This window comes from Muntiacus reevesi, chromosome 6 (genome assembly GCF_963930625.1).
Source record: "Muntiacus reevesi chromosome 6, mMunRee1.1, whole genome shotgun sequence".
Lineage (NCBI taxonomy): Eukaryota > Metazoa > Chordata > Mammalia > Artiodactyla > Cervidae > Muntiacus > Muntiacus reevesi.
Window position 1 is genome coordinate 21,777,949 of NC_089254.1, and position 27,540 is coordinate 21,805,488.

The 27,540-nt window shown below is 35.2% G+C and overlaps 1 protein-coding gene across 2 annotated transcripts in view; it reads right to left on the minus strand.

Annotated features, from left to right (window-relative positions):
• The window catches only part of DGKB (diacylglycerol kinase beta), an 804,553-nt gene that overhangs the window by 522,501 nt on the left and 254,512 nt on the right, over nt 1-27,540 (minus strand). The window contains exon 13 of one of the 2 annotated variants that reach the window (XM_065939287.1): nt 619-654. The exons of the other annotated variant lie outside the window; for it this stretch is intronic. Coding sequence (XP_065795359.1) covers nt 619-654 — 36 coding nt within the window. The remainder of the gene's footprint in view (nt 1-618; nt 655-27,540) is intronic. 2 annotated transcript variants of the gene reach the window in all.

A 27,540-nucleotide genomic window follows, 5' to 3' on the forward strand; every position in this document is an offset into this window, starting at 1 on the left:
ATTGTCACAGAAAAATGTGGAGGCTTTACTTCATTAATTTGAAGGTAAAGTTAACACTTTACTGAAAATAAATGCTGTGGCAATGCCTACATTTATTTTCAAAATCAAAGTCATTTATTTAGTGACTATATTGTATTTTTATGACTTCCTATGCAATGTTATATGTTAAGTGATTAATGTTTTAAAAATAATAGGCACTTCAATGTGAACAAGAGTTTCTCGATTTACTATCACTGCAAGCTACATTTTAAGGGCTTACACTAGTAAACTTTGGATTTTCTGCAAAGTTTAAATGTGACAAATAGGAATAACGCTATTCTTATACACTGGTAAAAACTCTGCAAAGTCACTGTTATTTTACCCTGCTTATTCTGTGCCACATAACTTCTTATTTCCCTAATGCCTGTCACGAAGGTAGATGGTAAAGGCTTCAAGTCTATCCCAACATGTAAATATTAATGCAAAGATCCCAATTCCAAATATAAGAATATGAGACAAAATAAAACATATAAATTAACATTAGTATGTCACTCTCACAGCCCAAAATGGTCTTTATAACAATACAGGATGGATAATGACCTATAATTGTAAGTGTGAAAACCTTTTTTGCTTACGCACCTCAGGGACTGAAACTCCTGAAGTGGGCAGAGTCTGCTGAAAAAGAGAAGTTCATATTAAAGCTGAAAAAAAGTCATATTAAAAGCAAATACCAATGAAAATTATTATATCACTATACACCTGTGAAATAATTTGAGTACATTACAAATGCATTTATTTGTCATAATTTTTCTTCTTACTTTCTTTAATAAACAAAGATCTCTTCATGAAACAAAGATCATTCTAAAGCAGAAGAGATCATGTTATAGAGTTACTTATTTAAAATACAATTTCATATACTTAGTATACTAATATTTGGTCAATTTCATAGACCTCTCAATAATAACAGTGATATATTACACTCATATTTTGGAATGAGACCTCATCTCCAAGTTCCATTATCATTCATAAACCATTCTTACTAACTTTTTAACTTGCCCATTTACCCAGCCCACTATTTCACTTTCCAGCCCAACTCTCAATCCTATCTCAAAAACACTCATCTTCTTTTTGATGTAGATACAGCTTATGGAGTTGAATTAATTTGTGATATTCTGGAAATAAAAAGTATATATTACATTAATAGCAGTAATTCAAAATATAATGAAATAAGTAGAAAATTTTACTTGAGAATAATTATTAAAAGATTAAGTTAAATACACTGAAACCAATCTTTTTGGCAGTGTATTCTCTAATTACCCACTACCCTTCCTTTTCTGAGCCACATGAGGAAAGTTGTTTTTCTTTTGTTTGTTTGTTTGGTTTTGTTTTTTTCTGGCAAGAAACAGAGATTCATTTACCAAATTCCAAAAGGCTGTGTCCTATGGGGCTTTATACCATAAAACACAAATCTGGAAGAATAGGTGATAAATTACATTCATCATACTAGATAAATATTTTCTTTGGTTCTGGCGGGAGTAGGAAAGGTTGATAGGAAGCTAGTTCTTAGACATCGTGTGTCTCTAGAAAGAAGAGAACACTCAGAATCTTTGAGTTTCTTCTCCTGTACCAAGCCATGTGAGGAGAACTCCCAAAATGAAAATGAAAGAGCTGAGAGTTCAGATATTCGTTTACTCCCTTACCGACTAGAACACCAGAAAGGAAGCAAAACCCAGAAGAATAAATTCCTGCATGAGAGGTTCGTGGCTACTTGTACAGAGAGGGACTAGAAGGATCCAATACATCTAAGAGCAGAACAAAACAAGTGTAAGACAGCCCTAGAGGAAATTAGTGTTCATGAATAAAACTCTTTTTGCCTTTTTATACTGTGAAGGAAGACAGTGAAAAAGCTGGAATAAATTCAACATTAAAAAAAGATCATGGGACATCATTTCATGGCAAATAGAAGGGGAAAAGATGGAAGCAGTGACAGATTTTCTCTTCTTGGGCTCCAAAATCACTGTGGACACTGACTGCATCCATGAAATTAGAAAATGCTTGCTTCTTGGAAGGAAGGCTATGACAAACCTATGGCATATTAAAAAGCAAAGACCACTTTGCCGACAAACGTCCATATAGTCAAAGCAATGGTATTTCCAGTAGTCATGCATGGAAGTAAGACCCAGACCATAAGAAGGCTAAGTGCCGAAGAATGGATGCTTTCAAATAGTGGTGTTGGAGAAGACCCTTAAGAGTCCCTTGGACAGCCAGGAGATTAAACCAGTCAATCCTAAGGGAAATCAACCCTGAATATTCATTGGAAAGACTGATGCTGAAGTTGAAGCTCCAATAATTTGGCCACCTGATCTGGGGAGTCGACTCAATAGAAAAGACCCCAATTCTGGGAAAGACTGAAGGCAAAAGGAGATGAGGGCAGCAGAGGATGAGATGATTGGAGAGCATCACCAGTTCAATGGACATGAACTTGGGAGAACTCTGGGAGGGACGGGGAGACCTGGTGTGCTGCAGTCCATGGGGTTGCAAACAGTTGGACATGACTTAGCGACTGAACAACAATAACAACAACAATACAAGACTAGAATATATTTCCAGAGTATAAATATAAAATACTATAGCAACAGATTTTCATCAAAAAAAGTCATGGAGTCTGGGAAGATGAACTTGGGACAACTATCCCATTAACAGGAGAAGCCTCTGGGGACCACTGCTGCTGTTTCTCAGATGGATTGACAACAGGTTGGATAGAACTTTTATTGAAAGATTCTGGCGTTAGTAATATGCTTGACTTCTGAGTCCAAGTCAGTCAACATAACGTTAACCCAGGACAATTGGAGGTAGGGAAATTGTGTGTGTTAGCTTCTGTTTGGGCCAGCTCAGAGCATTTTGTCAGCCTTCTACCTTTCTTACTTCTTGGTTGAAGTTTAGATCTAAATAAACATTTAAAGACACAGATGTAGTTCTGCTACCTTTATTACAATATACAAATGTGTGATCTACTTACATCCAGATTAAGTGGCTTATCCTGTTCTATGGCATTGTCCTGAGAGTGTCTCCAGGGACTCTCAAGAAATCAAATAAAGATGCTTAACCAGCAGTCACTACATATGGACATCACCAGATGGTCAATATCAAAATCAGATTGATGATATTCTTTGCAGGCAAGATGGACAAGCTCTGTACAGTCAGCAAAAACTAGACTGGGAGCTGACTGTGGCTCAGATTATGAACTCCTTAGTGCAAAATTCAGACTTAAATTGAAGAAGTTAGGGAAAACCGCTAGGTCATTCAGTTATGACCTAAATCAAATCCCTTACTATTAAACAGTGGAAGTGACAAATAGATTCAAGGGATTAGATGTGATAGACAGAGTGCCTGAAGAAGTATGAATGGAGGCTTGTAACACTGCAAAGGAGGTGGTAATCAAAACCATCCCCAACAAAAATAAATGCAAAAGGCAAAATGTTGTCTGAGGAGGCCTTGCAAATAGCTGAGAAAAGAAGAGAAGTGAAAGGCAAATGAGAAAAGGAAAGATACACCCATCTGAATGCAGAGTTCCAAAGAATAGCAAGGAGAGATAAAGTGTTCCTAAGTGAACAATGCAAAGAAATAGAGGAAAACAATACAATGGGAAAGACTAGAGATCTCTTCAAGAAAATTAGAGATCCCAAGGGAACATTTCCTGCAAAGATGGCACAGTAAAGGACAGAAACAGTATGGGCCTAACAGAAGCAGAAGAGATTAAGAAGACATGGCAAGAATACACAGAAGAATTGTACAAAAAAGATCTTAATGACCCAGATAACAACGATGGTGTGATCACTCAAGTAGAGCCAGAAATCCTACAGTGCTAGTGGAGGTGATGGAATTCCAGCTTAACTATTTCAAATCCTAAAAGATGATGCTGTTAAATGCAGCACTCAACATGCTAGCAAGTATGGAAAACTCAGCAGTGGCCACAGGATTAGAAAAGTTGTTTTCATCCCAATCCCAAAGAAGGGCAATACCAAGGAATATTCAAACTACTACACAATTGCACTCATTTTACATGCTAGCAAAGCAATGCTCAAAATCCTTAAGCTAGGCTTCAACAGTATGTGAACTGAGAACTTTCAGATGTACAATGTGGATTGAGAAAAGGCAGAGGAACCAGAGATCAATTTGCCAACATCCACTGGATCATAAAAACGGCTAGAGAATTCCAGAAAAATATCTACTTCTCCTTCATTGACCACGTTAAAGCCTATGACTGTGTAGACTACAAGAAACTGTGGAAAATATTTCAAGAGATGGGAATACCAGACCATCATACCTGCCTCCTGAGAAACCTCTATGCAGGTCAAAATCAAGAGTTAGAACCAGACATGGAACAACAGACTGGTTCCAAATTGAGAAAGGAGTACATAAAGGCTGTATATTGTCAGCATGCTTATTTAACATATATGCAGAGTACATCATGTGAAATGCCGGGCAGGATGAAGCACAAGCTGGAAACAAGAGCAGGGAAAATATCGATAAATTCGGATATGCAGACGACACTACCCTTACAGCAGAAAGCAAAGAGGAATTAAAGAGCCTCTTAATGAAGGTGAAATAGGTTAGTGAAAAAAGCTGGCTTAAAATTCAACATTCAACAAGGATCATGGCATTTGGTCCCATCACTTCATGGCAAATAGATGGGGAGACAATGGAAACAGTGCCAGACTTTTATTTTCTTGGGTTCCAGAATCGCAGTGGATGGTGACTGCAGCCATGAAATTAAAAAACGCTTGCTCCTTGGAAGAAAAGCAATGACAAACCTAGGCAAGGTATTAAAAAGCTCAGACATTACTTTGCCTACAAAGGTCCATATAGTCAAAGCTACGGTTTTTCCAGTAATCATGTATTGATGTGAGAGCCAGATAGTAAAAAGACTGAGCACTAAAGAACTGATGCCTTCAAGCTGTGCTGCTGGAGAAGACTCTTGAGAGGCCCTTGGAAAGCAAGGAGATCAAACCAGTCAATCCCAAAGGAAATCAACCCTGACTTCATTAGAAGGACTGATGCTGAAGCTGAAGCTCCAATACTTTGGCCACCTGATGTGAAGAACTGACTCACTGGAAAAGAGCCTGATGCTAGGAAAGTCTGAAGACAGGAGGAGGAGACAAGAGAGGATGAGATGGTTGGATGTCATCACCAACTCAAAGGATATGAATTTGAACAAACTCCAGGAGATGGTGAAGGACAGGGAAGTCTGGCATGCTGCTGTCCTCAGGGTCACAAAGAGTCGGACATGACTGAGAGATTGAACAACAAGAAGGGCATGAATCTCGTATGCCTTCTATCTTGTGAAGTGTCTATGCTCACTGCACGTGCAATGGAGAGCCAAGTGAAAAAACTATAGTTATCAAATGGTTCAGAATAACAGCCAAGTGCAGTGCAAGAACTTCAAATAGCTCCTGTCCACCCCAGCACCACCAACAAAGAGATAAAATAATCTATGTAAGTCATTTTTAGATAATTATTGGCATAGAAAGAATTATTACTGATTTTATGGAATAGCTAATATTTTCATAATAATATTATAAATGTTGTTCTTATCTTAGAACTTTCCTGCTGAAATATTTAGGGATATGGTGTCATACTAGGTGCAATTTACTTCCAAAGGGTCCAACTTAATAAATTATATATTAGTGTGTGTATGTTTATAAAATATATACACATGCATACATATAACCATATATACATATATAAGAATGATTGAAAATTCAATCATTTTATATATATATATATATATCTCATCATAAGAATGACTGATAATTCATACAAGCTTGGGAATATACTGGATTCATATGTATTGTGTTTGAGAATACTTGTAATGAAATTTGCAGAAAAAATTGATCTCTCTTTTTACCTTCTTACTATATCCTCTAAAACCTGAAAGACTGCAAAAATCTATAGTGAAATAAAATATGTGTATATATATATACACAATGAAATACTCAATGAAAACATGACAATTCTAAAAATTTGAATGGAGACAGCATGATGTGCGTGGGAGGCAGTAATGAGCACTATTTTCATGGAGACTCAATGAGTTGAGTCTTTTCAAAGTTAAAAAAACACAGGTATGCATCCAGGTTACTGGGAGAAAGAAGCAGAGAGACACAGAGGGACTATTTGAAAATAAAAAATAAAAGGAAGTTCTTCAAAAAATTTTTTCAGATGAGGTGGAAGCTTATATAAAAGCTATTAGTCTTTTCCAAATCTATTCATTTTGAAAGTGAAAAGAAAGAAAGCGAAAGTCACTCAGTTGTGTCTGACTCTTTGCAACCTCAAGGACTATATAGTCAGTGGAATTCTCCAGGCCAGAATACTGGAGTGGGTGGCTGTTGTCTTCTCCAGGGGACCTTCTCCACCCATGGATCCAACCCAGGTCTCCTGCATTGCATGCAGATTCTTTACCAACTGAGCCACCACAGGGAATCCTAAGAATTCTGGAGTGGGTAGCCTATCCCTTCTCCAGAGGATCTTCTAGACCCACGAACTGAACTGGGGTCTCCTGCATTGCAGGCAGACTCTTTACCAGACCGCTTTTGGAGGGGGGTTGCGAGGGGAGTGGGGCACGGTGCAGGCTTCTCTGGTGGCTCAGCTGGTAAAGAACCCGCCTGCCATGCAGGAGACCTGGGTCGTATCCCCGGGTTGGGAAAATCCCCTGGAGAAGGGAATGGCTACCCACTGCAGTATTCTGGCCTGGAGAATTCTCTAAGCCACTATTCATTTTGAGGGAGTGTCAAATGGTGAAAAAAAGAGCTCTGAGATTGTACTCACAGGGGTTTGGAATGCAAAAGTCTACAGGGACCAACAAGATAATACAAATGGGCCCAATGCCACAAAAGGCAAAGACTGTGCCAAGTTGGATAAGAAAAATCCCATTTTAAGGTATCCCCCATGAAAACACAATGGGATGAAATTGAAGCCTGGCTGCCATTTTCCTACCACTTTCGTAGAGAATCTGTTATTTACAGATACTTATGTTTGTAAGCTTCATCTTTCTCAAGAGTAGGGGGGATGTGAGTATCTACAGAGAGAGAATAAAGTTGGCAGAGAGGTAGTAGAGAGGAAGAAAGTAAGGAAATAGTAAAAATTTTGTCACTATTTCCCAGAAAATGGGAAAGCAGCTGATAAATAACAGGATCAAGAGAAATTAAGAGCTCAGTGGGAACTAGAAGTAATAAAGACATAAGAGAGAAAGCAACCAGCTCCGAGAATTTCACCATCAATGCTCAGCCATCTGACAGCAACACTAGAAATTCACTCCAAGAATAAAGGTGATGAAAACAACATATACATAGGCTCATTTTCAATCAAGATATGTAGGCAAAGAGTATACATTAAATTAACTTGCTTATCAGTAGCCTAATCCTGAGTTACAGTAAGAAAACATGGCATCTGGGAAAAATAAAAAGAAGCAACTTGACACAAAACAAATTCAGAAATTGCATACTTCTTTTTTGCATCTCTGTATATAATTTTTAAATATGAAGGGTGAGCAGAGTAAATGTTTCAGTTTTTTAAAAATTATCTTGAGTGTGTAATTCTAAATGTAATGTATTTTTAATCAGAATTAATACAAGAGCTGTGTATTGTTTTATTTAAGCAAATGTGAGGTGTGACTACAGAGGAATGTGATTGATTTTATTTAATCAGTACCATTTTAATATTAAACAGAATACAAAGAACAGATAATTAGTTTAAAAGATACATCTGCCTTCAGGGCACTTATTAGGTTTAACTTAATATTAAGAATTTTAAAAAATCTTATTATTCTTAAGTATTGAGATATCTCTTGTCTTCATATTTTCTAACATGTAATCATTTTAAATTGACAATTTAATTCAAATTGTCATAAGACAAAGAAATAAATCTTTGGTGGAGATATCAGAAGTTTGACAATGTTTAAAATATAATCATAGTATAGTACTAACATTAAAAGGGTCATAGTTATTTTAAGAGAATGCCAAATTAACAGAATTATATCATTAAATGTATTTACTTATTAAAATGTGTAATTAGTTATAAATAATTATTAATTATATTACTACCTTATACCAATATAAGAATATTCATACATTTTTGAATATGCTTATGGTATCATTTAATCCTCCAGGTAAAACAAGATATCCCATTTTCCAAATTGGAAAACAGAATCAAAAAGTTTAGATGACTAGCCAAGAAATAAAGTTAGTGAGAGAATTCAAACACATTGCTTCCCTGTGCAGGCATCATTTATTAAAACAAAAGCAGACTTAACAAGAACTTTTGTTCAAAGCTTTTGTTTTATAGCCACATCTCTATTTTTTCAGTGATTTGGAAACAAAATTAATTTAAATGTTGACAAACACAGTCAAGCAGTTAGAAACCACAATGTTTCCCTGTTCAGACTGAGAGAACAGGTTTGGATGTCAGTATGGATTAGTTTAATACAAAAACTTTCAATGCCATGATAAACCTAAAGTGGCCAAATAAAACTAGTTTAAAAAGCTTGTTTTCCTTATACATAATGGATATTTCTGACATTAAAAAAGGAAAGCAGTTTTGGGCAAAGAAAAATGGTCTTTGTAAAATGATGCACTGCTTATCCCTAAGAGGGTAAATTATTCCTTCCTCACACATGATAAATAAATAAATAAATATATATACATATATATATCTTGAGTACATCTCTAGGTATAGAAACCAAATATGTTTCTAGGAATTTTATGTTTTGCATTGAAGTGTCATAATTTATTTAACCTTTTATGATTTTGCACATTCTTAAGTATGTACACTCACAAATCTGAACACAATACAAATTTTTAAAGGAAATGGATCAAAAATGATTTTTATACTTCTGTTGTTTATTAACATCTTTAACCAAAGGTTATTTCAATGTATGGCAAGTGTTTCAGTTAGAAGAAACATGAATTGTTTCTCTTCTCCCCAGGCCCTTGACATATCTGATTAATATGTGAGAAGGAGGGATGGATTCAGAGTTTGGGATTAGCAGGTGCAAACTCTTATATATAGAACAGATAAACAATAAGATCCTGTTGTATCCTATAATAAATGATAATGGGAAAGTATATGAAAAATAATATGTATATTCATCATATATAATGAACATATATATGACTGAATATATATATATTCATTACAAATAATGAATATGTATATACATGATTGAATATATATATATAAAACTGAATCACCTTGTTGTATACCACAAACTGAAATACTGTTGTAAATTGACTATACTTCAATAAAAAATTGGTTTTTTTAGAAAATACACATACTGTACTCTTATCCAGTGTTCTTAGCCTAACCACTTATCACTAGAGCAAAATTTTGAAGCTTGCATCAACATAAATTTAAAGATAAACATATTTTTAACTGAGATGATTTCACTTCTCTTATAATCACTCACAAAGATGTTCTATTCTTCCTTTTGTTGATGTGATTGTTTCTGTGTATTTGCAGAGTTTTGTTCAGGAGATACTGAAGATAAGGGCTCCCTCCTACACAGCTCACTCAATATTCGTGTCTGTGTCCAGAAAGAAAGCACACTGAACCATCTGGGAATGCATACACCTGGTAAAATGGACAACTGGAAACATAAGTGGTGCCAAATGTTTTCAATATAAATATTAAAATTATGTTTAATGGTGATATCAAAATCATTTCAAACATCACTATCCATATATAAAAACTATCAACAAGAATAATGTTATCATCTTGCCTCCCTGATTACCTAATGAAATAAAGCCATTAGAGATATTATCCTATTTGGTTTGGTCTCATAAAATTATCAGAAGCCAGTACAGTGAAGGGAGTGTTTTCAATTTCTTTCTGGCTGTGATTCACAATAAATATAACTTCACAAAGACTACTTACACCGCTTGCCTACTCTCTGATCTATTATTCTCTTTTCATTCCTCTTCCCCTCTACTTTACTTCAGTACTTTTCTTCAGCATTTCTCATTCCTTTTTTGAAGGTCTAGATGCCGCAAATTTATTTCATACCTCACCAGTTTTGGAGGATGGTAGCATAAAAATAAAAGATATGTTTACAACATGGGATTCAGGATAAGGCAGGGATTGCTCCTAACACTTGCATGCTGTGTGAACTTAGTATATCCCTTCTTCTCTCTAAGCTTCACTTTCCTCAAATGTAGAGGGAATATCATCATTATATCTACCTTCAGAATTAAAAGGATGTCTGGCAAATAAGTTCCCAATTAATGTTAACTGTTTTATGAACCGTATAATCCAAACGTTTCCACTGCCTGCTTAGGGCTCATCAAGAAAGGACTGACTGTATTTTCCTCATCAGAAAACACTTTTGTTGCTAATAAGGGGATGAGACTGGGCAGATTTGTCTTTTAATGAAAATATCTATGTGAGGACTATTAGAAGAGAGAAAGAAAGAAAGGGGCTGGGGGGGTGGGGAGAAGTGATCAAAGCCAGAAAGCAATGAACAAAAAGGAGAGGGTGAGCGAAGAGGCTTAGAGGACAAGAGGGCTGGAAGAAGCTAGCCTCCTCAGTCTTGGAGGCTGTCTCTTCCAAAATCTGAGCAAAGGAAACAATGAAATTGAATAAAGAAAGGATGAGAACCAATACTTAGACCATGTCCTTAGACTTTTGCTTGAAATATTACAAAATTCTAAATATCAGATTTAAACATTGCCAAAATGCATTCCAAAATGAAACATAACTGACTTATTGGTTATTTTTCAGACTGTTCTTTACAACTCTTACTTTATAAATAGATAATTAAAAGTTACCTATTTATGGGCATGTATATATAGGCAATGGCAACCCACTCCAGTACTCTTGCCTGGAAAATCCCATGGACGGAGGAACCTGGTAGGCTGCAGTCCATGGGGTCGCTAGGAGTCGGACACGACTGAGCGACTGACACTTTCACTTCATATATAATTATCCTTTGAAAGTGGGGGACAAGAGTCTGAATGAAATATGGTGGTTTGAAATAATAAAGCACCCTAATACAGTAGATTAATATCTGCTGAATTTACATCCATAAAATGAGTAATTCTTCCTGCTATGCCGATTTTTTTCTCTCAACAAATATATGAACCTGTTCTAGAAATGTACCATTCATTGTATCTTCAGTGACTCACTTTCTAAAATACAGAAAAATCTCTCAAGGTAATGAAATAATATTGATAATAATATTTAGAATTAAAGCATTAGGCTGCTACATTTTCCTTTCCATAAATCTTGGAAAAGACCTTGAATTAAGAAACAAATAAGTTATAATGAAATTTGCTTTCATCTTTTGCCCCTCTAAATACCCACTGATCTCACACCAAAGCATTTTCTAACCAGGTTAAAGTCCAATTCTGTATTCACATTTGGCTTAGATTCAGTTGAGCTAGAATTTTACATTGACTGCCAGTCAACCTTATCATGAACTTTCATTATGTGCATGTAATTAATTGGGTCCAATGAACAATATCAGTACTGAGTTATAGACTCTTTTCCCCCGACCATATAATTAGAATATAATTACCCACAGGATATCAGAATGATGCAAAACCTTTCCTCTAAATGCGCCCTCATTAGGAAACAAGTCTCAATGTACATTTATTCAATCAGTGTGAATTAATTAAAATGTTACTGAAATAAAAGAGGGCAGCGATAAAAAGTATCTGATATCTATTAAGAGACTATCATTTGAGCTCTGCATGCAGTTTATATTTAATCCCATTTAGCTCATGTAGGAACATTGCCATGATGTTACATACATCCAGCATGTTAGGAAATCTGAGTAAATGAGTCAGTGTGTGCCATTATTTCTGAAAAGAGAATAGTACAAAATGCATACACACATCTTAAAGAATCTGGATAAAATGCCACAGGCCCCATTATTCCCTGATGAATCCATAAATTTATCATCACATGGAACATGTTGGGCAGAAAAAAGTTATTTTTAACTTGAAGTATTCAGGCAATTAGATGTTCATCTCATACCTTTTTATTTAAGTCTCATCTATTTATTCTAATCTGACTTAGGAGATAATGGTTGGAAAAGCACTATTTTCTTTTAGTAGAGAAGATATCCTCAATTACTCATGCTGGATCAAGCTACTTCAATTGTATATTTCCTTTAAGTAGAAGATTCCTGGGTACCTAAGGATATATTTCATGTAGGAGTACATATAATATCACACCACATGTTCTGATTATACAAAATATGGAAAAAATAGTAAATGCATAAAGAAGCCACAGGACATAGGAGGCATAGCCCATAAGAAGCTGCTGATTCACATAAAATCATTCTTCCTAAAAGCTATTTATCTTAGTTTAATACCTGGCATAATGTCATATACAATAAAATTTTACTGAATAAATTAAAAGATAAATAACCATCACACAAAGGAATACTCAGCATTATTCAAGAGCAGTATCATAAACAGCAGCAAAAAATTTTAAAGCTATGCAGCATCTCTGTATATTTAAGATAAACAGAAAATTTTAAACCTTCTATACTACATAATTCCTCAGACATTTTTAGCTTTAGAAGTAGGTTTAATAAAACTTTATTCTGGTAGTCAAAATTTGGTATTCATACTCACAAATAAATATACAGAGGAAATTTGTAATGGAAATTCTGAATGAGTTCTAAGATAAACTAAGCCATCTACAAATTGCTCTTTTTCATACATGCCTCCAACCAATCTGTCAATATTGACAATTATAGCTTACTTTTTGTAAGAAATTTCAACTTCATAAATTATATATTTGTAAATGTTCTCAATGCATGTTATATTTACAAAATGATATAATGCTTTATTCAGATACTAGATTGGTCTCAGGAAAATCCAAAACTGAAAGAAATATGGACTCACTCTTGCTAAGCAAGGAGATTATCGCATACTAGTTTGTTTTATTTTGAACATAAAAGTTTTTTTAGAACTTCAGTTAACAGACATGCAGCTATGGTTGCTTACTGAAAATGCTGTGATTTGAATAGCATTAACTAAAATAGCACAGGTACTAATAGTAATCACCACAAAAAGAACCAAAAAAATCTAATATAATACAAATAATTTAAAAATTGCATCTTGTAGTATACATGAATTTTCTGAGAATTAAGAAAATATTTATAATATTTCACATGAACTATTGTGCTACTTAAGCTATATTCTTAAAAATCCGATTTTAAATATAATTTAATATCCAGGGGAAAACATCTTAATTCTCCCAGAATTTCTGTTTGCTTAAACTCTCTACCTGCAATACCACTTTAAACATTAGGCATTTTACAGTACCATCTATTGGATACTTTATATAACTACAACAACATAACAATCACAAGTTTTTCAAGGTATAGCAACAATTATAAAATACTTCAAATGCCACTCCAGAAATGCCATGCTAATTTGACATTCACTAATATTATCATGACACACTTCAAACTCAATTTTATTAGCTTATAACAATAAAATTCAATTATCATTGGTTATCAACGATTTTTAAAAAAATAAGCTTCGTTATTGCATATTCACTTTGATTTGTATTTAATATTTCTATCATTGTGTGATGTATTTTCTTCCTGACTCAGGAAAGAGAGTGATGACTGTTTGGAATAAAAGAGCTGACTGTTATTCATTAACTCAGTAAATATTCATTGAGCACCTATTATATGTCAAATTGAATTAGGTGCTAGACAAAAAGAGATACACCATTCCTGGTATATTGGCTTTGAGGCCTCTCAAAGGAAATTTAAAATGTGACACTGACTATTCAGATCTAAAGGGCGTAAGGGAGAACAGATACATTCAAACGCGGTAGTTGTGCTCATGAAATTGGATGAGGTAATTGATACAGAGCATAATGACATGAAAATATAACTTAAAATGGATATCTACACATATTTAAGAATAGATAGAGGACTAGGAATTTAGCAATGTGGATGTGTGGCTAGAGAAGCAGAAGAAAAGCTAGTAGAAATGCCATAGTTGAGTTTAACAGAATATGACAACAGAGCATTTCAAATACTGTCAAATACTGTCAAGGATTCAAAAAAGATCATTCTTGGAAAGAGTGTCTCGTAGATGCTGCTAGCAGACCAAAGCAGATCCACAGTTACCTGAACAGGGCATCGACACAGGTTACAAAGGGGCTTCTCAGGTGGCACTGGTGGTAAAGAACCTGCCTGCCAATGAAGGTAGACATAAGAGATATGAACTCAATGCCTCGGTTGGGAAGATCCCCTAGAGGAGGAAATGGCAACCCACTCCAGTATTCTTGCCTGGAAAATCCCATGGACAGAGGAGCCTGGTGGGCTACAGTCCATTGGGTCACAAAGAATTAGACATGACTGAAGCGACTTAGCATGCACACATGGGTTATAGAATGCCACCCCCTTGTTTTAAGAAAAATCCTATCATACGATTTTGTCCGAGAGCCTTCAAGATTTAGACCAAGGTTTAAACTCTCTCTGTGACCACTTCCTTGCTCAAAGCCTGCCTCTTTCCTTTTCTGCTTTCTCCTCCCTTAAAGATTATTTTTGCTGAGTCATTCAGTTGTGTCCAACTCTCTGCGACCCCATGGACTGTTGCCTGCCTGGCTCCTCTGTCCATGGGATTTTTTCAGGGAAGGATGTTGGAGTGGGTTGCCATCTCCTTCTTCAAAAGATTATTTTTAATAAAGAAATATTCTTCTCTCTTATATCACATATAAACTCCTTGGGAATCCAACTACAAAGGGCGACATTGGATTTAGGAAGGTCAGAGTAGTTTTAGACCCATTTTATAGTCAGAAATTAGAATAATGTAGGTTGAGGAGGAAGGAGGAAATTTGATACAGTGAATGTATCTACACCTGCAGATACCTATACACTGAATATACACCTGCATATCCCTATGGATACATTAAGAGGCAGGAAAAGACCACATCCTACCTAAATATGGAAAACAACATTACACGTGAGAAAAAATGGCCCCTTCATCTGGTATGGGCTCTGACAAATAAACAACTAAGTCTATAAACAGAGAAGTTCAAGTGCTGGGCTCGAATTATAGGTAGCAATATATCAATTGCTACCTATCATAAGCATGTTAAACTACACCCTGTTTAAGATTTTTTCAATTGGAAGCTTGCAAATCAGTATATTATTAGATTGTGACTAATACCATAAAAGGAAAAAATTGGAGAGCTCTAGGAAAGAGAGGGGCACACAATGCTTGAATGAAAGAAATTGGAGGAATATAGGCCTTGGATAACCCAAGGATGTTGGAAAACTGGTAACCACATGACATAATTTGAGAATATTAGTGGTGGGGATTAAATAAGAGTAATGTCATAGGAATAAAACAAGAGGTGATGTGCTATATTCCTCTAGAACTTGGGTTTCCTTGGGCAAATAAGAAGGAATTGGTCAAAGTTCCTATTAGTGTTAGGAATAGAATTTAGAATGATAGATTTTTATCATCTAGACTGAAAAGCAAAGAGTGGTCATGGAGGTCTCCCACAGAACTAAACTATCCTTATTCCATATTAAGAGAAAACATAGGTTGAACTAAGACTGAGTTAAAAAAAATCACTGCACTATGCACTAAATTGATGTATGGACAAAAAGTTATATATAAATCAATTCTGGCTCAAGTTTCAAGTGAAAGTTGAGAATAGACAAGTTATATTTGAACAGGAAAACAGAAGAAAGCATGTATATAAATACTTCATGAGTGCCATCATTTCACCTAGAATCATTAAAGCCACAAAAACTTAACCAACAAAGGTTACCTTTGCAAGGTGGATTTATTCTTAAATGTCTAGTGGTGAAGGGACTCATTTTTACTGAACTCAAAATTTAAAATGTAGAAGAAAGGAATGATATAAAGCATGTATTTCTACTGTAATGAAATCAGATCTGTATATTAGCCCTGAAAGAGGAGAGTGAAAAAGTTGGCTTAAAGCTCAACATTCAGAAAACTAAGATCATGGCATCTGGTCCCACCACTTCATGGGAAATGGATGGGAAACAGTGGAAACTGTCACACTTTATTTTTTTGGGCTCCAAAATCACTGCAGATGGTGACTGCAGTCATGAAATTAAAAGACGCTTACTCCTTGGAAGGAAAGTTATGACCAACCTAGATAGCATATTAAAAACCAGAGACAATACTTTGCCAACAAAGATCCGTCTAATCAAGGCTATGGTTTTTCCAGTGGTCATGTATGGATGTGAGACTGTGAAGAAAGCTGAGCACCAAAGAATTGATGCTTTTGAACTATGGTGTTAGAGAAGACTCTTGAGAGTGCCCTGGACTGCAAGGAGATCCAACCAGTCCATCCTGAAGGAGATCAGTCCTGGGTGTTCATTGGAAGGATTGATGCTGAAGTTGAAACTCCAATAATTTGGCCACCTCATGCAAAGAGTTGACTCATTTGAAAAGACCCTGATGCTGGGAGGGATTGGGGGCAGGAGGAGAAGGGGACGACAGAGGATGAGATAGTTGGATGGTATCACCGATTCGATGGACATGTGTTTGCGTAAACTCTGGGAGTTTGTGATGGACAGGGAGGCCTGGCGTGCTGCGATTCACGGGGTCACAAAGAGTCAGACACGACTGAACGACTGAACTGAACTGAACTGAACCTCAATCTTTCTTTGCGGGGGGGTGGGATTGGGGGAACAAGCAGAAATATCAACACTAAGATATATTTGGAAGCTTTTAGGACAGTTTGGGGCAATTTGATCTTACCAATGTTTAAAGAGAATAGCCAATTTTGTAATCTTTTTCAACAATGAGCAATATCATTTCAAAAAAGTTTATTTCATTTTTCAGTATGATGGTCTTGAATATTTATAAGCTTTAAGTCTTAAAACTACTTTTTTAGTTATTTGCATTATTTTTACAAAAAAGGGCTTTTTGTTACAATGCTTATGTTTATCTTGATTCGTAAAGTTTAGCCTTTACCATTTTCTAAAGAAAATTTTGATTGACCGAAGCTGTCAACTTTTATTTTTCTCTTTAGAAAAAAAATAAAAAGGCTTTCAAAAGGCCTTAATTAAATCCTCAATTCACGTTTGATTTTGGAAAAGGTGGAAAGTAAAATTTATGTTAATTTAGCTTACTATATGGCTATAGAGTAATCTCAACATGCATAAATTCCACTAGCCCCTTCCAGATTGGATATGCGACATTCATCATATACCACATGATTACATCTAGTTCAGTATGTTTTATACCTTCTTCCAGTTCTTTGTAACTCCCAGAGCTACTATTCCATGATTTTGATTACTGTAGCTTTAGTAAATATATTCTTAAGATTTGTTAATACAGGTCTTTCCTTACTTTCCTTCCTCAGAATTTATAATATGTTTGTGCACATTTATTCTTTCAGGCAAACTTTGGAATCATTTTGTCAAGCAAAGACTATTACATGGAAATTGCATTAGGTAGATAAGTAAATTTGAAGAAATGTAGGTTCTTTTTCAAGATGGCACAGTGGTAAAGAATTCACCTGCCAATGCAGGAAATGTAAGAGACATGGGTTCATTCCTTGGGTTGGGAAGATCTTCTGGAGAAAGAAATGGCAATCCACTCTGGTATTCTTGCCTGAGAAATCCCATGGACAGAAGAGCCTGGTGGACTACAGTATATAGGGTCTCAAAGAGTTGGACAAGACTGAGCACTCAGTTTTTAGTTCAACTTAATTTTCCTCAATATATTTAGACAGAATAGTTTTAATTTTTTGTTTAGGGGATAGCAAGGTCTCTTTCTATCTTCTCATTCTCCTCCTTTTCATTGGAGGAGTTTCTTAACCTTTTCCTCCAAATAACTGATTCAGTTGTTCTCAATGCTGATTTTCCCTATGTAGATACTGATACATTTTAGTTTCTGCTAAGGCATTACTTTTTTCCTCCACATATTTTCTTGACCTGCTAGATATCCCTTTCAAATCAGTATGTTGTGAAAGAGATGTTTTATTTAGTATTCTTGGTCATGTAACTTTACCAGCATTTTCATCTGTCTGATAGCCGCAATCAATCTTTATGTATTACATCCATCTAACTTATTAACTGCTATGCTTGTTTATTTACTTATTGCAGAATTATTACTATTTTATTTTTATTTTGGCAATAGGTAGACTCATTTACACTAAAGTGCACTTTGGCCACAAGCCATCAGTCTGCATTGACAGTTGTTACAAAAAGTGAAGCCAAAGGAAACAAACACTAGCAGACCAATTACAGCAATATTACTGACTGTAGTCCCACACCAATATGATCTCACATGGAAGAAGTTAATTTTGAGTCTTAGTAATAACACTGACAAAAAGAAGAGTTTCCTCTAAGAGAATCATTTGTTTTTAAGGTGTGAATGCTGTCAAATCAATATTTTCCCCCTTTTCTGAAGGCTACTAAGTAACTCAGCTACAAATTTTTGAATTATCTTTGTCAACTTTTTAGGATACTTTCACATAAATTTCTAAGTCTAACAATTTGGCACAAACATTCCGTTTTATATTACTGCTCACTGTATATTCATATACGTTGCCTAGAATATGGTTGGTAATAAGTTGTGGAATAACAATTCACTAAGAGCTAACCTCACATCCTCACATTAGAGTCAGGCATATACTTGATATTCTTTATTTTGAGTCTATTTCAGAGATTTTAGGTTTTGAAGATTTTTAACACTACATGCTTTAGATTTCAATCAGATTTTCAAGTAACTGCACTTCCAGTTTATGCCATATTAGTCATTTGCTTTTTGGGGGGGTTGCTGGTTTGTTTTTGACTGTGGCTGTGCTGGCCTTTCGTTGCTTTGCACGGGCTCTCTCAGGTTGCAGCAAGCGGGGGCAGCGCTCCAGCTGCAGCGCACGCGTTTCTCCTTGTGCTGGCCTCTCTCGTGGCAGAGCGCAGGCTCTGGGCACGCAGACGTCAGCAGTCGCGGCACATGGGCTCAGCAGCTGGGGCTCGTGGCCTCCAGGGCATGCGCTCACCGCTTAGCCCCTCGAGGCATGTGGAATCTTCCCAGCCCAGGGATTGAACCCACGTCCCCTGCACGGGCAGGCAGATTCTTATCCATTTCCACCAGGGAAGTACCAGTGTTTTGTTTTTGACAAAACCAAGAAGGTATTTTGTTTCTTTAAAAAAAACATTATAACTTGTTCTGGATACGGCAATATTTTAGACATAAAATATCATAGAAACTTGTAGGAATATTTCTGTAGTCCAATTAAAAAATAAACTAAAAATATTTAGCCTCAGAAATAGAATTCTACCATAATCATTAGGTAAGAATGTAATTAACTATGATATATTAACTTTTCTTCCATATTAGACCCTGCCTACAGGTATACATATTCTATATAATATAGCCTAGGTTAGCATAAAGATGGGTTCTTCAGAAACCAATAAAACTAGCTAAGACAAAGTAAAATATAAATGGTTAACCTCACAAGTACAGATGATGGAATCATCAGTAAATGATGCTGGGTCCTTTTCAGCCTTCTTGTACTATGTATGGCCCTTTAAAGTACATGAAGACTACGCCCAAACAAAATGGATCTACAGATATTTTATAAACACTATAGCTCTCTCCAATAATATATCCTTCATTGGATTTTGAAGCAAAAAACCACAGGCAAAAAATATAAGAACATTCAGAATTTAATTTTATATATGTAAAAAATAAATTTAAAAAAGCAGTTCTCCTTTATGAATAATACCGTGAAATTGGGTCTGAGTTAGATTTTCAAAATATGGGAAAAAATGAGATTCGTTCTTGCCTATCATTACTCTGATGACAATTATGAATTGATCTATAATGAATATTAATTAAATGAATATTAAGTAATGACATTGATGAAACATTTATTGAGCACTGACAACGTGCTTTGTTCCACTCTTTAGACAAAAAATGAAAATTACATAGGCACAAACCTATGGTACCTTACATAAAGAATTTTCAAGGAAATAGATGACTTTAGTAACTGTGGTTAAGGTTAAAGAGGTAAGTGGAAAATGAAGCAGCTGAAATGATGTTAAGTAAAACGTGCAGCAAGTCACATCCTTAGCCAACTGTTCACACCTCTCTCCCAGACTCTCTACACTTCTGTGCACTCTCTGACTAGTTCAGGAAATAAGGTTAATGAGAATTCAATATCTAACATTCGGAATCACAGAGAATTCAAATATCTCCCTCCTCCTTTTAATTAGCTGATGTTTGGTATTGAGGTTGCTGCTATTAACAGTGACTGGTTAGGGTTACGTGAAAGATGGGACAGGAAGAACTCAGAATCCTGGGACTGTGACAAAGAAAGCGTATGTGATACTTCCACTCCCTAACAGGCCTCTGACATCACTGAGGGGTAAACACATGCTCGGAGGAAAGATTTAACATACTCTCTGCTATTTAAGACTTACCATATCTACAATGCATAATTTAGTAGAATTCTTATAATAGTGGAGGAGTAAGAAAGACCGGAATAAGAGGAAAAGTTAATAGAGACATATGGTTCTCTGAGGCTGTTATACCTAAAGATAAACAGATTGCTGCCTCAGCAGCACCATGACTTGGCCACATTGCAAAGTCACAGCAAAGAAGAGAAAGGTAGAATTGGAACCATATGAATCAAATCTAAAGACTATGTTTAAAACATATATTCTCTCAGAAGTTTTGCCTTCCTTTCTCCGAGCTAACAAGTTTTATTATTTATTTTGTTGGCATTCATAAAGGTGAATTTCAGGTAATATAGGATATTACAATAAGACAAAATGTTCCAGGAAGAACATACCACAATTGGTCCAAAGAAGCAGGTTGCTGAACATATTCTTTGTTTGCTATCACTTCCTGTCAATGAATACTATCTTAACAGTATATTCTGATAATATGTCTGTTTAAAAGTAAGATAAAATAGTCCCACCTAATCAATCTTTTAAATATTTAAATAAGGAATCAATTCCGTTCCGTTCAGTCACTCAGCTGTGTCTGAGTCTTTGTGACTGTAAAGCTAGTGTTTGACTTCAGGATGCATCACTGTCCTCTATTCCTGATTTGGAGGTGTGTTCATAGTACAGAAAAAACAACTGTGAAATCTGTTCCATTTGCAGAAGAAAATAAGTATGTTTGGGGAAAAAGTAATACTCTGTAGTTCTGATTAGAGAGCAACTTGGAGAAGCCACTCTTCATAAAGATGTTCACTAAAGTGTTATTTATAAGGTCAAAGTAAGACTTGCAAATATGCTAAATATAAACACTGTTTCAACTGAACTATATCTTCAATTAATGAGATATTATACAACCATTAATTGATGTTACACAGTATGTAGAAATATATAGACACTTAGTGATGTTAGTTTATATGTTAAAGTAGGATAGTACATTATATGTCAAGGCTAATTACAAAAATGCCAAAATAAACATTTAAACATCAACAGGTAAACTTAAGTAGTGGTTCTATTGATATGTTAATAATTGTTCTTATATAACTTTTAGAGACTTTTAAATGTTTTTCTAGTCATTTCATATTGTTTTAATGAGTTATATACAATAAATGCATAGTTCTCATATAATAAAGGGCTAACACTCATTTTCTGGTTCAACGTAATGGACTTTACCATCCTCTGAAATTAATTTATCCTGAAATTAAATCAATCCCTAATATTCTGTTCTCTGCTATAATCTTCTATCCTCTTTCCCTCATTTTCTTCCTCTATTGGTGTTTTGTGATTTTTTTCCCTCACAACCTAGTGACTGTACTCTCATATCTCCTCTGCTCCCTACTTTAAATTTACTGTAATTGAATTATCTTTCAAAAACACAGATCATGTACTCCCTTATTTATACTGGATAAAGCCCACTTCCTTAAAAGAAAGGTCAGGCTTTTCACCATCTCAGACTTTGTCTTGTCTGTCTCTCCACACCTCGCATTTATTCATAAAACTTAATAAACATTTTGCTGTTTCAAGATCTCACCCTGTGCTCTCTTATTTCTGAGACTATCCGTACAAAGCTCACTTTGCATTCACTGGCCAAATCCTTGTTTTATTCAAGATTCAGCTCAAGCATCCTACATTTAAGAAAATTTTCATTTACTCTTTGAATTACCCTCAGAATAGATGAAGATTCTCTTCACTGAAAAGCCCCAGTAAGTCAATATTTACCACACTGGAATACGTAATCTCCTTGCCTGTCTTGCCCAACAGAGGCAAAATTACAGTAAATAAGAGAACTGTTCTTATCTGAATTTTTAGCTTTGGTGACTTCAATAAAAGTCAGTGGAAAGAAGGAAGAAAGAAGGAAAGAAAAGAAAAACCAGGAGGAATCTGGCACTGCAGCTATTATAAATAAAAATAATATACATTGTTTATCAACAATGATCTTAAAAACAATTTAAAGGCATAGTCTTAACAGTTACATGAAGAATTGGTATTTATATGTAATATAAATCCAGATTTAAAGTAATCAACATTACATAGTCTTCATATTTTATCAACTTTACTAATATACATTGATATAGAAAATTACTAAATAATTAGCCCCTTAGTTAGAGAATAGAAGCTTGCTTTTAAATTCTCATGTAAAGTAATTATTTTATAAAGAGAAAATTAAATCACAGAGCTAAATATAATAGAAATGATTTTTATGATGACATGTTTTTGCTGTTCAAATATAAGTTAAAAAAGCTATTTCCTCAGGAGACATCTCAAGTATTCATTTGTTAACAGGAGCAGAATTAATTGAATAAAACCCTAACACAAACTGAAAAAATATTATAAAAACACATGTAATTATAGACACTCAGCCTGATCATTAGAAAAAAAATACATAAAATTTATAATTAATGTAAGACTAGACCATAGCTCTAGGGAAGTATCAAATTTAAAGCTTCCACTATAAAATTATTCTGAAAATCAGATGGGCTCTATCTGGCCTATTCCATTGATTTTTGGGACCTAAAAAAATTTTGTACTTTCAAAAATAATTTCAGAAGTACTGAATGAGACCATTATAGTGAACAAAATTTATGAAATGGATAACAATAGACTTATAGATTAGCACACGGAAATAAATAACATACAACCCAGCATCACAGTCAAACGTCAGTATAAATTTAACTCTATTCTTCTTAAGGATAGAAGATGAAACATGATAATAATAATAGCATTCAGAGGTTATTAAACCATGATAAACAGAGTGGAAAGGGACTTCTGTTAGAAAATGAAGTCATCTCTAAAAACATACCATTTTCGTTACAATGGGGCAGCTTCATATTATTTTTTTAAAGCCTTTCAGTGTAGGTTGATGACACAGTGGTCCAAAATAACTAAAGCAAACCTCTGAGGGACTAAAACAACATGGACCTGCTTGGGTTAGGAGTAAAACTCATAAAAGAGTGAGCAATTTTCATGCTCATCAGGTCATGATTTATATGAAATTATTACAATTTTTACATTGACATTTGATTGGGATTGGGAACGTGAGATTTCTGAGTGTGATCCAAAACAAGAATCAGGAATGCATTTTTGATGGAGTCCATTAAAGGAAGAACATCTGTTTTGACTCTAATTTGGTAAGGGTTAATGGCTTTTTCTAGAAATTAAGCTGCTGATCAAGAGTCCTGACTAATTGGATTGGATTGGATTCACTTTCCAGTTGTTTGGAGGTGAGATGAGAATAGACCTTCAAGAAATCTACCTTTGTAAACAGTTCTGAATTATCTTCAATATGGAAGTAGAGAGATAATAGTTCTAATCATTTTTTATTTTTTTTGCTGGAAAATCCTCCGAGAAAGCATTAGAGATACATAAACACAGTCACAAAGAACCTAGATAACTTTTACACGGTAAAGCTTCTTTTGATAGTATACTCAAAATATGCTAGAAATCAACTGCAATTCCAGAAATCCATGATTATATTTGATATACAGAATCATTGATTACATTTCTATTTTAATTTCAGAGTAGTTGGCTTTAGTATATTTTTATGGAAATAGACACTATCAAGACAAATTAACTGTGGAAGTAATTTTTAGTGTACGCTTATAAAAGCATGTCATCAGTGCAAAGAACATGCTGACTTGGCTAATCTTCATAACAGGTGAGCACATATCTATTGAATCATTAAAGCTAATAAGTATCTGGGAGAGTTTGGGGGCTGAGAAGAAAGGTATAGAAATTTTAAAGAATAAATGAATAAAATTAATACCTGAAGGGATGCTCTAAAATATAAGAAGACTGTTGCTACTGACCTTGACCTAGAAGTATGCCATTAAAATGTTTCAAACAGAGGTAAGATATCTAATCTGTAGTGAGTTTACATTGCTCATTAAATAACTGATTCCTGACAATAGAGTCAAAGACAAGGGATAAAAGCTTCAATAAAATGTTATGTTTTAATTCTTCATTCCATATTTTCTAGAATGAGCTATAAATAATGTTAATCACCACATTGCTACTGAGTTTGAAACTCACATGATCATGAGAATCTGAGAACTTATATTTTTTAAGAAGAAAGTTGTTATTAGAGGATAAAAAATATTGTATTATGTGTGAGGACTAAGGATTTTCTTTCAATGAAAGTTTAAAAATTCCAGCAGCAGATACAGTGTGAAATCATTCCTGGGAAGTTATTGAAAGTTCACAAATTGAAAAGCCTCAGAGCCTATCAGTTGAAGCATATTAAGCAATTTTGTGTGCAGAACAACTTTATTAACTTGTATAAAGTTTTAGTATTTAAATAGCTAATGGGTTTAAGAATCAAGTACTAATTCCATGATCAGAAAGTAAACTTTAATTTCTACTTAGCAAGGCAGTGATTCAGGCCAATTTATTGACTTGTGCAAAAGCACAAAGGCTTTGGAGAGCAGATATACTTAGAGAATTTCAAGTAGTTCAAATCCTTGATTTCTAGCATGTAAGATGGTGTGTAACGGATTAGGTGGAGTGATTCAGTTAAAGAGCCTTGTTTACTTGCTGGATAGTTTGTAACTCAAATAGGAATCACTAAAAACATTTTAAGCATTTTAAAATATTTGAGTAGGAAAATATTTTATTGTGTTTTTGAAAGTGGATCCAGGAAGCAGTGTGGAGAATGCAAAGAAGAGGCAATTCTATAAAAATTCTACTAACATGAGGACAATTCTGAAAAACAATTTGCGAGTAACATATGAGAGTTACAGTTGGGTTGAAGGCAAAAGAGAGAGGTAAGAACATCAGTATAGGCTGCCTGATGATAAATTTGATATTCAAGATGAAGCACCAATGATAATTCTTAGGCTTCTGGCTTGGGAAGGTTGGAGAATGAAGGTTCTAGAAAAGGCCAATAGGAGAAGATCTATCTTGGGACTTGGAGAAAGGCTAGAAATGATGAGCTCAGAGTACAAGCTCTGGAATGATTGTTTTTGGGTTCCAATCTCGGACTGCTACTTCATAGCCATCTGACACCGAAAATTTACTTAATCTCTGTTTCTCACTTTTCTCATAGGTAAAATCGAGAAAGTTACAATATTTACTTTTTGGCATCACTGTGATGTTTAAATTAATTCATACCTATCATCATCAATAACTGCAACCCCTCCATAATCTCAATTGTTATCTCACTCATTCTTGTAACTTGACACTACTAAGGTTGATTTCAACAACCTTTGATCCCACTGCAATCCACAAATGTATTTTGCTAACACCCCTTACTGTATATTACTCTCCATGTCCTTAGCTCCCTCGTTTCCCAGTTTAAATTCCACAACCAATCCCTACAATCACTCGCTTGCACACACTCTCGAGTCTTTTGCTTCCCTCTCCTTTGGTCATATTGGATAAAACACAGTCTCATTAAAGCTGACCCACGACTATTCTGCTCCTAAAGTTAGAATATAACTGGAGAAATAAGACTGAATATCACCAGAGAAATGTACCCATTCAAGTTTACTGACCTTGTTCTAAATTCACTATTATTAGCCCAAGACTATTCCTTATTCCCTGGCAATCATCTGGTATTTCCTTGATCCACATAGCTCCCATTCTCCAAGTGACTGTTGTCTAATTTCTTCCTGATCTGCAAAACTCTCCAACCACCCTGCTCTCAGCAATGAGCCAGCTTCCTACTTTTCTAAAGAAAATCTAGGCATCCTTTCCTTTTCCCACTGTTAGCCCCTAAACACACCAGTTAGACTGATGTTCTTTTAAATATATAAGTCAGATCATTCCCTCTTCTGGTCTGACTTCAATTTCTTTCACAGTAAAGGCTAAAGACCTTAGAATAGCCTAAATTGTCCTATGCATATGAAAATCTTAAGACATATTTGAACTTCTCTACTATTATTTGCCCTGCAAAACAGACCCAGGCATTGATGTCTCTGATGCTCTTCAGATATGTCAGGCTTCTCCTGTTGAGTCTGTGCTCCTCCTCCTCGCTGACTCCTCTGTCTACAGAGATCTGTCCCCAGAGAGCCACAAGAGCAACTCTCTCACATTCCTCAACTCTTCGCCCTACTGTTTCCTTGAACTCGTAATATTTTCCTTGAACTCTTAACTTGCTCTCTTATAATTGCAGTTCCAACATTCCTTTTCTTTTCCCACTTTAATTTTGTCCTTTCAACTTTAAATACCACCAGTAATTTAATATAAAATCGAAAGTGTCTGTTGCTCAGTCATGCCCAATTCTTTGTGACCCCACGGACTATAGCCCTCCAGGCTCCTCTGTCCATGGAATTTTCCAGGCAAGAATGCTGGAGTGGGTTGCCATTCCCTTCTTCAGGGGATCTTTCCCACCCAGGGATTGAACTTGGGTCTCCCACATGGAAGGTAGATTCTTTACCGTCTGAGGCACAAACAAGTACTAAATAACTTACTTATTGCTTTGCTTATTGCCTATTTCACCCCACTGGAATGAAAACTTTATGAAGGTAAAGATTTTATTTGGGCTTCTTTCCACTGTTAATACTATTGGGCACATACTAAACAATAAACACTTTCTGAATGGACTAAGATATTTAACATAGCAGCTGGTATAATATATGTGCTCAATAAGTAGGAGTTACTGTTATTACTTATAATAATATATCATGCATGTAAACAACATGAAACCTCCAAGTTGAAGCACTTGAGACTCATAAGTGGAGGTTGAACTTAATATAAATTAACACAATAATGAAATAAATGAATAAGCAAGATCTCACTGGGAAGAGTGTTAAGAGCAGAAAGCCATGGCATGCGAATGAGGGTAGGGCATATGGATGGGAACCAACACAGGGCAGGTTGAACTCTTGAAAACCAGGAAAGATATAAAAAGCAAGTATCCAGAGAAACACAAGAAGAATCAGGAGAGGGTGGGATAATGGGAGTCAAGGAAGGTAGATGTTCATGAAGGATGAGGTGGTTAACAGTGCCTAACACTTCAGTTAGTACCAAGAAACTGAGAATACAGCAAATGCTGAGATACAAATCATGATAAAGAAAAAAAAAACCCTTAGGAAGATTTAATGAGAAAATAAATCTTCAGAATCAAAAGTGTCTACAAAAGCAACGAAAGAGTCTACAAGATT